Raw genomic sequence first — 13855 nt, 5'->3', positions numbered from 1 at the left:
CATCTGATTTTGCACAGAATATGACCTGAGAAGAATTAAGAATATCTATGTAGAAATAGCCAATAATCTCGCTGATGCATACACATTTCTTGATTCATAAATAGCTCATTATTGTTGGTAATGTATTTATTGCTTTGGGACTCAAACCTGCGTCCAGCAGAATATTTGTTTCCAAGGTCAGGAAAGAAACTGCGCTGGATGAGAGTGGAGTTCCCACCACCTTGGGCAGCGTTAATAATGCTGCAATTTCATTGGCTGTCAATGAATTCCAACTACACGTGACTGGCCTCCCTAACAGGTAAAATAAACACAGACTTTGAAGCCAAGCCAACATTAACTAATTTTACCTTAGTTTTGTTACGTTACTTACACGCTTAACCAACTGCATTTAATGGTTCAATCATACTTATTTTAGCTGAAACCGCAATCTATTCCTTAACCTAACCTAGTACTTATGTTGCGTAAGTAAACCCTAAAACTATATAAAAATGACTTAGGACATTTATTCTGAAAGGACACTCCATAACGAGCAAACGAGTTACCTGTGAACACAAAGTTTACTTTGAAAAAATACATGTAATGAGTAGAAACTGTACATTTTCTGTAAACACAGAGGTTTTCATGAAAGCACACGTTATGTTAACGAGCAGAACCATAAGTTTCCTCTGAACACAATTTTTGATTTTGAATGATTCATGTCATTAGTGGAAACTGTATGTTTTCTGTGTACACAGAAGTTCATTTTGAAAAGACACTGTATCCATGTAACAAGCTGAAATTGTTCATTTCCTGTGAACACAGAGGCTTATTATAAAAAGACACTAAGCTTCTTTTTACTTAAATAGATATGTACAGTTCATTAGGTACAATGCTATCTTTGTTGATGCGACTTATGGTCAAGTTATGGTAGAATTGGTTTTGTAGAGTTATCTTATATTTGGACTCCACACTCAGTCAGCCTCTCCCATTCATCACTACTTCATAGCCTCAGAGCCTCAAACACTTACTTGATAATCCAACAGCCACCTGTAGCTTTCTGAAACATGCGTTCATGGGTTTGAGGACCACCCTGGCTTAACACATCAGTGTTGGAGTTTGATGTGTCACAGTAAGTCAGCACTATCAAATAATTTCAATGTTTTAAGCAAACATTTATAAAATCAGTATATCAGAACTAGTAATAATCTAGTATGCATTAAGTGATTTATCATATCACATGTTTGTTTCAATGTATAACTTGGAAATGATATAAGTTTTTTAAAATGCACCCCTGGAATTAATGGTGTCAGGAAAACATTCCTGAACATGCCTGAGTAGGGAAGTCTAGGGCTTTCCGAGGCACCATTAGAAAAGTGAAACTTGGGTGGGACCGTAAATTATAATACCATTATTTCCTGGGCAACAAAGGAGAAATATAAAAATAAAGGTGGAGCATTGACCACGTAACTACACAAGACTGTGTTCAGAGCTGGAGAATCAGTTGGAGACCGGGGTCTGCTCGGGTTTATGTCTTGCTCAAAGAATAAACTCTGTTGCATTGAACTCTGACTGCTTCCAGTGATTTCTATGAACATTTTTGGAAAACTCAAAAAGTGGCAAAATAACAGAAAACTGTTAGCAGTAGTTTAGGTATAGTTTAATTAAGCGGTTGATGATACACAGATTACATTTTTCTCATCCATATCACCTCTTTTTCACTCATAACTGTGATCGTGCTCTTATAAAAAGCCGGGCGGTAATTATTCGGTGCTTTCACACTTACACCATAAAGTGCTGAAGGCTCTTTATAGCTCTGGTTTTATGTGCTCTATAAATAAAGGTTAGAGCTGGTGACTAGAGGCTGAGTGATCAGCCTAGGACTTAATTACATTCTGAAAGAGAGAGAAAGAGAGAGAGACTTCAACCGGCAGAATGATGTTCTGTGTGTGACCCATTAAAGTGTCTGTAACCTGTTGCAATAAAAGGCAGGTTGATGTGGGAGACAGAGAGAGGGACTTACTAAGTATGTGCCATCACTACGTCCACTTATTATATACAGATTACGGGATAAACACACGCCTGCAGTACCAAAGGTATCCTCTCTTCAACTAGTATTCACCTTTTCACTATCGCAGAATAATGGTGTGTGTACATGTCAAATGTTCTTATAATATCTTATGAAAAGCGACTCCTCATTTTTCTTGCCTTTTCCTACAAAAGTCCTGCAACATGACAATTGTATCTTACATGAATACAGTTTTTTTTAAAATAAAAAATCTGTCCTTACAGGAAACAACTTAGTTAGTTTTAGGCCACAAAACTACTTGTATAGGTTTAGGAAAAGATTGTTGTTTGGGTTTAAAATAATCATGAAAATAATCATCTTCATATTTTGCTCAAACTTCGACCTGGACTGAAGGATAGATGAAATGCGTTTCGGAAAGGCAAAAGTTTACAGAAGAGAAAAAATAAATTTTGGGGACCGATTTCACACATTCACAAACATATGCACATGCACACACCTTGTATATTCCCTGGTCGCAACCGTTGTGAGTACTCTCCATGGTATAACTTCTCAGCACGCCCATTTCCCTCCAGACAACCACCCTGGCCGTCGCAGAGCGGGACTTCTCTACCTGTTCAGGGAAGGATTGGGTTTTCATATTTGTTTGGTGACTTAATTGTAAATAAATTAATATCAATAATATTTAAAACAAAAAATATTATTTTTCTAATAGTTATTATTTTTATTACCAAATAGTTGCAGCTGTTGAAAGAAAAGGCCGGTGCTAGACGATCCAAGGTCTTTGGAATGGTCTAAAGAAAGAGAGAGAGAGCATTTAAACTGAACCTTTTATGATCTGCGTGTGTGTGTGTGTGTGTGTGTGTGTGTGTGTGTGTGTGTGTGTGTGTGTGTGTGTGTGTGTGTGTGTGTGTGTGTGTGTGTGTGTGTGTGTGTGTGTGTGTGTGTGTGTGTGTGTGTGTGTGTTTTACCCTATATCCAGGGTCCTCTTTCAATCCCACAGTGTTAACGGCAGAGCCAGACTGCCAAAGAGTCTCCTTAACACTGCAGCCGTACAGGAACACGTTCTTCTTCCTCGAGTGGCCGTGGTAGTCACAGAAAACCTGGGAGAGGAACAGGTTTTTGTATCAAGCATCCCACGTAATAGTTATAGAGATTTGAAGAGAGGTGTGAGAAGCATCTCAAACAGATTCCCCGTGCTGGATGATCTGACAGGATAGTCCCAATACTGATCATTTAAAATCTACTCCAAGTTCTGTACTTTTTTAATAGTGTGTGTCTTTATTGTCTAACTTGTATTCTTGTATCTATCTTTTAAGTTTAAGTGAAGTTTAATTTCATTTGCTGTCTGTTAAGTATGTCTGTATTTTAGTTTAAATTGTATGTAGTAATTCTGCTCTAAATTAATACCATTCATTAAAATGTGCAAAGCGTAAGATCGGGCCACATGTTTCAAACAAATAGGGAGCAGGATAACACCTTATACACCTTAAATCCAATAAACAAATTGTCAAACTGTACACAGACCTTCAACATGATGTTGTTCCTCAACCTAACTTAGTGGGTTTGTTGCCTAAACCAAACTGTACGTAGTTATTTCAAGCCCAAACATGATGCTTTTCCTAATACTAATTAAATGCTTTTGTTTGTTTGTTTTGTTTGCCTAAACCTTACTTGTAGCCTAATGTCGTCTCAAAAAGGAAGTTGTTCCAAACAACATGAAAAAATTACAGGAAACCAGTCGACTGCTTTTTGCGACTATTTCACAAACTATCCTGAGACTGTGTTGTAGGAAAGAGTATGCACAAGGGGCACAGCGTTCTCCTGTATCAAAGACACACACTTTGTCATTCCATCCATCCAATCAGACCTCCTCCCTGACAGGAGCTCATCCCTGCTGCTTTTTAACAATGTCTCACTACTTTCTAATGTGTTTCTCAGAGACAGCAGTCATCGATCACACAGTCACCAGAGAGTCTGTCAGGAAAATGTAAACAGAGGTTTAGATAGTGTTGGAACACACCACTACTGCTGACATTTTTTTCCCTGGTGAACAAGTGCTTATTCTAAAAAGCTGTGCAATCCTGAACCTCATGTTTATTCAACCCGCGTACCACCTGGCTGTGAAAAGGTTAACAAGTCCTCTTTCAAAAGTGCATGTGCTTTACACTGTCAGTCTACAGCAACAGTTGGTAGTTAATTGCATGAATTAGCTTGAAAAACAACCTCCCCTCTCTAATTTGGAGCAATTTAATAAGCCAATCAAGGTCAATTCATTATAGGTCTTTCTCATTAAAACCTTATTACATTACATTTCAGTTTCAGAAAAAACATACAAAAACACCACTCACAACATACACACATGCTCACACACTTTCGCCTTTGTGTTCGGCTGAATAATGGACTGCAGCTATTGTGAACAGGGACATTTTTTAACAATCAAGCATTAATTTTGCAGTTAATTAGTTTCCCATTGATTTGAAAATGTACTCTAATTTTTCAATGTTGCAGCTGGAATCTCACTCATTCTGTGATTTAAAAAAATAATAATCAGGAAAACAGCATCAGAGTGAGATGTTCCACAGTGCCAAGACTTCGTTCACAAAGACCAACACAACCCCAACACCACAAAATGTAATTTTCTACATATATACATATTAAACTAAAGACCATCTTGGAATCACACCAGCCATGATGCCAAATTGGGCCAAGGGATTATAGTGGGGGGCCAATGGCACCTTCCCTATTTCCTACCCTCCTACTTCCAGCGCCCTTGAGCGGACCACACTAATCTTCAAACATGGCCTGTACATTTTTAACTCAACGACACAACTGTAAAGTTTTGTTACTGCATCTATCGTTTTTGCATCACTATTGCAGTGACAAGGTCTGTCCAATGACTCAAAATCTCTTCTGTTGTAGTTTTCCCGCTACAATAGGTGTCTCTAGGACCACATTTAGCCATTGAGATGAATACAGGCTCATATGGCGAAAACTACATCAAACACGCTGCAGCGGCTGGTAATACACATAATACAATGTGTAAATGGTTGCCCTTTAATGGTGTTGATTGGTGTGTTTCTGAATTTTGGACAGACCAAAGCTAGCTGTTTCCCGCTGCTCCCAGGCTTTATGATAAGCTAGGTTTACCATGTCCTAACTCCAGCATGCACATTAACTATATATTAAGCAATAGTACTCGTTAATATTTTACCAACAGTAGTGCTTTGACCATGCATTGAAAGGAACATTTGGGGAAAAAAAATCATCTCTAGTTTTCAAAGTCTCAAAGAGGGCGTAACATGCTGGTGAGATTTTCAAAGCAAAACCAGGGGGAGCTCATAGGACAATCACATCGGAATACATCGAGCTAACAGGTTTACAGCACAAAAGAGAATGTGTATCTCACCAGTGGAGTCCGTCCTATACTTTTGAGGTAGTAGAGCAGGCCCTTGGTGTGGTAGATGGTTGGACTGAGGACGGGGTCGGGTTTACACCACTGACGATTCAGATCCTCACTATTCAGATCACAGCGATTCCTGAAGAGACACACAGTAATAGAGACATGCAGGACATTTAGACTGTGAGTGCTTCTGTTCAACCTATCAAGCTGCACAGTATTATGGTTTTGGTTAAATATCTAGTTGGCATGTTTGTATAGTATGCATGACTTGTCTGCCTGAAGAGATAGCGACCATGAAAGTAAATTGCAGATATTAATGACCAAATTAACTTTTCTTTGTCCCTTGTATCACTTCATATTGTCTATAAGGTAACATTTGACACAAAATCTACAAGCACCACTATGTGCTTAACCCTTCAACATCTTTAAACATCTCATGATAGAAGTTAGTTTTTCAGATGTGTTGCTTGGGTGTTGGTTTGCTACAAACACAATCCAGATAAGCTGACAGTAGGTGTGTTAGATAGTTGCAAAGCAACACAAGTAAAGAGAACATTTATTTTAAATGTCAACTTTAGCTTCCAATAACAAAGAAGTTAATGACATGCAATGTACATTAAACACTAAACATTAGGTCAATATATATGACTTACTTTCTGATTATTCAAATTGAAATGAACTAAAGCAATAAGCAACTAGAGGTTGTGATTTACAGGGATTTTACATCTAAGGTGCATTGTAGAGCACAATGCAGACCAGAGTAAACAAGAACATGCATGTGCAATTGGTAGATAGCTGTTGTCAGCATTCCCTTATGTTGATGCATTTATACACTTACTGTAAGCATTATGCATTGGTCTGTGAGACCAGTTCATCTTGTCTTTGCTCTACTTCTATATTTGCTTTCCCTTTTTTAGTATCTGCTGAAATTTAGTAGGTTATTTGAAACTGCTGTATTTACGGTTTATCTGACCACGCTATCAACAAACTTGGTTATTCTACCTACTGCTAGGAGACTAGTTTGCGGGTAAGAGAGTGGTCATAAGCTACAAAGTCTCCTTGTGGCAGGAATGTCTTGTGCATGTGGATCATGGGGAGCCGTGATGCTAATGTGGCATTCATCAATGACTTCCACACAGTATGGCTGAAGGTTGGGCTTTTGGCAAGGGATTGGAAGCCGTAGCCAATTTAAGCACAGTGTGCCAGTGTGGGGAAGTGGACCACTTTATCCAAGAGAGACAGGATTACATCACACATGCAACATACAATGTTGAACACAGTCGGCTTTGGCACATCAAAGACCCTAGCAAGTGTACGACAGATCATGTGCAGGCCATTGAAACGTCATCTTGTTGTTTTGTTGGATGCCGCAAACGTTATCACATCTATTTGAGACCAGCAAACAAACCAGTGGACAGCTTGCTGCTTTAACCATGCTGCTAATTTAGCTATGCTGCTAATTTAGCCATGCTTCAACACAAAAAAGCAAAAGAAAATTAATCCAAATAAATTTGTCATTTATCCGTCGATAGCAAAGTGCTTTTTTTGTTGCTTAACTAACATCAGAGTCAATACAGAAAGGAGAAGGCAAAATGCATGTCTTCTGATACATCTAAATTGAACTGTACAAAAGGGACATGGGTCTTCTCTCTTGTAAAAACCCTGAAGGCCAATGTCTATCATGTGCACATAGGAACACACTAGATATGCAGGAACAATTTTAGTTATGCTTTGATGGTATGTTCAATTAAAGCACGCTTTGCGATCTTTGTTCCAAACCTATATAAGCAGCCTCCTGAGTATTTTGTACACAATACCATGAGCCAGTTGTACCCTCCTTCTGTGAATGACGATTCGGTTTCGCTGCAAGATGAGCCATACAACAGCAGTCATCTCCATATCTCCCACTTTGCTCTGCAACTCTGATACTCAAGTTGCCCTTTTAAAGGCCACTAATTGAAATTGGCTTGTGGAGATGTACACCACTCAGCTGGGTAGATTATTGGCTGTTCGTTGAGTGCAGTAGTGTTGGTTCCTTGATTAGCTGATAGTGATATCTTTGGGGAATCAACTGGGTTTTTTTTCATTACACATCCACAGCCCTTGTCATCCAAAACAACTTCCAAGCACAATCAAGTCAACATTTCAAGGTGTTTACTAAATAATCTAGGGGCTTAAGCTATTATATGGACATTTCCATATTTAGAAATTGTGCCTTTGAACCAAAAGGATTTTTGTATGGTTGTGATGTCACCCATATAGACCATTTCACAATTTCAAACCTAATACTTGTTATTGTGCCCCAGCTTATCTCCGGTTAGAGTGTATGTGGATAACATAAGCTTACAAGAAGTAAACATGGATCTAAGATATTGCCAAGCAACGTAATACTGTTGAAACAAACTAAAATGGAACTAAGGGTTAATCCAGGTATATTTTGACACACAGTATTAGGAAAAAAAAAGAATGATGATATCTACAGTTGTATATTTTTTAGGCTGAACACATCTTGCGTATCGTATCATTTATTCAATAAGTTACATACAGTCATCTTAATTTTGATTCATGTCGATAAATATAAATGGACATGAGCAGGAGGGTAAGTGCGAGCTGTGATTTTCAATGTCACAACCATTTGGTTTCATTTTTATACTCCTTTGTTAAATTTAAATTCCAACCTTGGTAATGAAGTTGTACTTTTCGCTGGGTTGTCTAAGTTTATATTACCTCTAAGGACGTAGTAGTCCATCCTGTAGTTTGACTACGGCAGGTCCCACGTGAATAACATCCATTAGGAAAAGATATTAGGAAATAATCTTTTGACTTTTCAACTGCAGCCCAGGCTTCATTGGGAATTCCCCTCGCTGGATTACCTAACATCCATGCAGTGGTTTAGTTCAATTAGGGTGGGACGAGGAGGGGTGTATAAAGGCATTGACTGTTGGAGAGTGGTTGTTGGGAGCAGCTTGCTGTGAGGCTGTGTGATTTCAGTATTTTGTTTCTATCTTGTTTGTTTTTTGTTAATGTTCCTGTTCATTGTGATTGTTGGTTTATAAATCGACCACCTTTTTCTGCACGCACTTCTGCCTCATTAGACATTCTTTCATTAAACATCTTTTGTTCCAACATAACTCCAGTGCCAGACAGCCACACTAAAATCAATCATGATTGCCAGTAATGTAATAATTCTAAAAATAAGTTATTCATTATTTTGATCTTTTTCTGTTCAATGTTTTGGTTTATTTGATACATGTGTATCAATGACAATGTGTCAATGTGTATTACTTTGTTTGTTTTGTGGATTCATAGGATGTTTTATTGTTTTTCTGCCAGAATGTTGTGGAAGATCAGCTGCTCAGTAGCTCAATCAAGGGTGTGCCTAACCATGTCTTTTTAGCATGGAGGGGCTGGGTTCTGTTAAGGGTAGGAAGATAAGTAAGATAGAATTGCAGTAAATTACACTAAAATATATTGTGTCTGGATGTTTGCTCATTCTATACTCACCTGGACAGGTGGCTCAAGTTACGTTTGGCTGAGAAGGTAAAATGCCTTTATAGGAAACAACTTGGAAAAAATCTGTTTTTCGGGCAAGTTTATTACATAGTTTAGTTGGCAACATTATGTTAGTTACGTAAGTGACCCCTAGAGCCAGCTGCCCTATGTAACGGGTCGGGAGTGAGAACGGGCTGCTGCTAAAAAGGGCTAAGATGGTCGACAAGAGACCAATGGGGAGACCACGGTCTGAGTCCCATTCCATAATAGGATCGCTGTGCAACATCCTCGTGCTCCACTATAGTGCAAGTGACAGTGATAAATGTATTTTAGAAATGGTTGACACCTGTGTGTGCGTGATTGTGTGTGTGTGTGTGTGTGGGTGTTTTACCGGTCTTGTGGGGACATAAATCTGATCACACAGTCACATTGTGGGGACTCACCATTTTTCTTTGGAAGAATGGGGACAATTGCATGACCTCATAACATAAATCATTAAATTTTTGGGTGAAGCCTTGGCTTAAGTTAGGGTTATGATAAGGGTTAGGATCAGGTTTGTAGCTGTTATGGTTAGGTTAAATCTCGAGGAAGTAAATGTAAGTCAATGTAATGTCCCCAAAACCCTTGAAAAAAACGAATGAGTGTGTGTGGGATGTGTCACAGAGCATCCCCAGTGTTCCTCCTCAGAGAGTCTGACTTCTCATGTGAAACAGCATTCTGTTTGCATTTAAATTGTCTGTGTGTGTGTGTGTGTGTGTGTGTGTGTGTGTGTGTGTGTGTGTGTGTGTGTGTGTGTGTGTGTGTGTGTGTGTGTGTGTGTGTGTGTGTGTGTGTGTGTGTGTGTGTGTGTATGTTTGTGTGCGTGTATGTAATGCATCGGCCTGCCAAAGCCATCTTCTCCCTGAGGATGGAGGTGTGTGTCACATTATAGCATAGAAAGTCTCAATTCTCACATCCAGAGCCACAGCACAGCGAGCACACTGCAGGTTCCAAATGGCAGACACAGTACAATACTAGAAAAGATGGGTTTGTAAAAGGTGTGTGCACACACACTCGTTTGGTACATGCACATGTATATTTTACGTGTGTGTAATTAACCCGAATCCAATTATCTCATTCAATAGTCTGTCTTCACAGCAATGTGTGTGTCAGTCGGTAAGCTTAACTGAGCTAAGTGAGATCAATCAAAGTAAATCAGCTGTAAAAGCATTCCAGCAAAATTAACGACTCCAGCACAGGAAAGAGTGAAGCCAATCATGAGGTTGCATTCTTTCTAATTCTAGTGGCTTCCTTGTGATTGACATGTTGCTATCACAGTATTGTAAAAAACTCCAAAAAAACAAAGATGGCGACGTTCAAAATGCTGACCTCAAGGCTTCAAAACCATTACCTACAAACCAATGGGTAGTATTTTTTTCATTTCCTGACATGGACTCAGGCTAAACCCAGCACTGACTTCATGTGTAAATTGTCTAATGGAAAAAAAAATCCCCAAAAATGAGCTCCAAGGCTTTATCGATTTCTGCTGATACCAAGTTCAGAGAAGTTTCTTGCAGTCTGTCTACTCAGTTTCTGTCTCGGGCTGAGTGTCTCTGCCTCCCTTCAATATTTCTTTTTAACTGTCTTCCCTCTCTGTCTTGCACTTAATCCCTTTTACCCTCCCTCTCTCTCCCTCTTTCTCTCCCTCTATTTATCTAGGTCTCTCACCCTGCGCCGTGGACTCCTAGCCACCTCTCTGTCCCTGGGCAGCAGACACAGAGAAACACGGGGATCCAACACGGTTAAAAGTCTTTGTAAACTGGTATTTTCCACAACATTTGCTCCTCTCTGCCTGGCACTGCATCTGCCTGCCCTCAGGTGCCTGTGTGTGTGTGTGTGTCTGTGTACAAGGAATGCCATTGGGAATGTGCTGGCATATTACGTGTTATTCTGTAAGCTTTCAGTAAACCTACAACTCGCATTCATTTGTCTTTTAACTAAAAACATCTAAATCACTTTATGTTTATCCATGTGTTTGATTGGGCTCATCAGTATCAAAATGAACTGTGACATTAGACCTAAATAATTATATAGGCCAGAAATAAAGTGTGTACCATGTTTACATTTGTTGGCTTATGTTGCATTTTATTGATGGCAGGGTTTAAGTTTGAATAATGCTGAGCGAAATATCAAAACAGTTTACTAGTGCAAATGAGTGAATGAATATAACTTCTTGCCTACTATGCATGAATGTCATTTTCATAAAGTGCTACCTGTGCTTTCACACCTAACCTGAATAGGTGGGTCTTGGTCCGCTTCTAAGCATCATCTGGTGCGGTTCGTTTGTGATGTGAAAGCAAACGAACCAACCACAGGAATTTATGATAGCAGATACTTTTGACTCCTCTCTGCCCGCTCATTTTACAGCTCCGACACCTCTCTTCTCATGGTCGTGAGAGGAAGGAAAATCTGTCTTTTGGTTGAGCTGCTCACAACTGACTGATATTACACACCCTGTGACAAGGTTGAGAATAAAAAAAAATGCTGAGGGGCTCGTATGAAGTAGCCATACCGTTTTTTTTTTTTTACTGTGACTAGGCACCGATCTAATTTATTTACCTCCAGTTTTTCTTTTTCTGAAATTACATTATTAACATCACTGTTTTTTGTTAACGGCCAAGAAGTCAAGCAAACATCGTACTTCTGCAAAAGTCCAAGTCAGTCCCCTCTGCCACTCATGTTTACCTATCGTTTTACCACTTTACTCTCAACCAATGCCTGCACTGGTAGCCAGTATTCCCCCGTGTTTGGTTTACTTCCGAAAACTACGTTGGGTTATGTTCTCACTGCCATCAAATAATACTAGGGGTTCACTTGATAACGGTCCAAGAACACTTCTTGCAAGCTATTCTAGTTGTCCTGGTCTGCTCTGGACCGCAATTACTGTGTTTAAAAATCCCCAAATGAACCACACCATCGGTTGAACAACCTCACCAGAGTTTGATTAAAGTTGACTACATGTTGGCATAGGAAAGGGCCTTTATTTTTAGTTCCACTCTCTAGCAGTAGGCAGCTGTTTGCTGCCGAGCAGAGAGTGCACAGAGCTTTCTTACTGCAAACAGCAGACAGACACATTTGGCAACCAGCTGGTGAACATAGTGGAGCATTTAGCAGCTAAAGAGACAGATAGTTCCCTCAGAAGTAGGTGAAGACCAAAAACAGAGCTAAATAAAAGAGTTAATGTTAAACTTACATTCGTCACAACAATCAAAATGAATGAATACGGTGTTCTGTGTTTCTGTTGAATGTATCAATAAGCAACTGTTGCTAACAAGTTCACAATATCAATTTTATTTAGTTTGTGTTTTCAGCTTATTGCCCCAAAGTAGACAATAAATGTGTTATTACAGCTTTGAGTAAGCAGGCAGGGTTCTATGATGGCACGTTTGATCCATTTATCATTTCCATTTTCCCAACATATTTCAGAATGCAAGACTAACAGGATAAAACTTAAGTATGGAACATGGTCTAAAATACATAACAAAAATAAAATGGGAAAAATGTTAAAAATTAATCAAAGTAATACATATCTCAATCTGATATTTATTAGAGAACCTCTTGTCCCTGCTTCTCAAATTACTTTTCATATGTCTTTGAGGACCCAATATACACCCGCAAACTAACAGGGAATGGGATTTGAAGTTAAAAAAAAAAAAGGCTCTGTTGATGCTTTGGCAATATTGTTTCTGTTTCACACCAATTTCATGCTCAGAAGAATTGACCCGAGAAAGAAAGAAAGTAAGAAAGTCAGAGAAGAAAAGAGACACAAGGAGAAAGCTGACGGCACGATGAGTAAATCCCTGCAGTGTCCAACTTAATTCCTGTGAAATGTCAGAGCTGTGTTGCAAGACTTACATCACACACACACACACACACACACACACACACACACACACACACACACACACACACACACACACACACACACACACACACACACACACACACACACACACACACACTGACAGAGAGCAAACTAAAGGAATGATCTGGGATAGAAACGGACTCGGATAAATCAGGATCTTCAGGTCATGAGGACAGAGCTTTTGGTCATGTCTGGCTTTTTAAAATCTCCAGCTGAGACAGGCTGTCAAGTCTAGACACAGCATGAAGAAGGACTAAGAAAAAAAAGTTTAAGGTTTGTTTGGCCAAAAATACCAAAATAACCATTAATACAGTACTGTGCACACCATGCACATAGTTTTGGTTTTATGTGACATGTTTTAGAGAGATCCAGTCATAACATAACCTGGATCTCTCTAAAACATGAGATGATCTGCCAAAAAGACCTGGCAGATCATCAAGAGTTGGCTAGCCCTAAATTCTGAGACTAACCCTGAACTCTGAATAGACTAATTCAGAAAACTAAGTAGACCAACCCTGAATTTCTGATAGACTTACCCTGAATCCTAAACATACGAACCCTGAACTCTGAGTAGACTAACCCTGAACTCTGAATAGTCTTACCCTGAACACTGAATAGACTAACCTGAACTCTTAGTAGACTAACCCTGAACTCTGAGTAGACTAACCATGAACTCTGAATAGACTAACGTTGAATCCTGAATAGACTAACCCTGATGGAGCTGAAAACTGGTAGAATAGTAGTGTGAGTTTAGAATATCTTCACGTTTCATCCAAAAATCTTGCCTAGTGCCGTTTTAAACTCAACTACTCCACTCAAACGAGTTGAAGATATTGGTCACCCACTCTCACTTACTGCTGCGATGCAATTTGACATCCATATAGCTGAGGAGTTTGATAAACACACAGACAGACAGAACACAGATAATTGTTCATAACTTCAAAAATACTTCCGATCTGCTAGTGATATTATTTCTGATGTGAGTGCTCTAATTTATAAATGTACTCTTTGATTTTGTAGTCGTTATCTTGTTGCTATTTATCATTTCTGAGAT

General features: G+C 39.1%; 1 protein-coding gene across 1 annotated transcript in view; it reads right to left on the bottom strand.

The window, feature by feature from the left end:
- Positions 1-13855, bottom strand: part of LOC129108670 (cytosolic carboxypeptidase 4) — a 132592-nt gene that overhangs the window by 17391 nt on the left and 101346 nt on the right. The window contains exons 23-26 of the mRNA XM_054620550.1: positions 5412-5541; positions 2974-3105; positions 2734-2796; positions 2502-2615 (exon numbers count right to left, since the gene is read on the bottom strand). Coding sequence (XP_054476525.1) covers positions 2502-2615; positions 2734-2796; positions 2974-3105; positions 5412-5541 — 439 coding nt within the window. The remainder of the gene's footprint in view (positions 1-2501; positions 2616-2733; positions 2797-2973; positions 3106-5411; positions 5542-13855) is intronic.

This window comes from Anoplopoma fimbria, chromosome 19 (assembly GCF_027596085.1).
Source record: "Anoplopoma fimbria isolate UVic2021 breed Golden Eagle Sablefish chromosome 19, Afim_UVic_2022, whole genome shotgun sequence".
Taxonomy (NCBI): domain Eukaryota; kingdom Metazoa; phylum Chordata; class Actinopteri; order Perciformes; family Anoplopomatidae; genus Anoplopoma; species Anoplopoma fimbria.
This window is presented reverse-complemented; position numbering and strand designations above follow the sequence as displayed.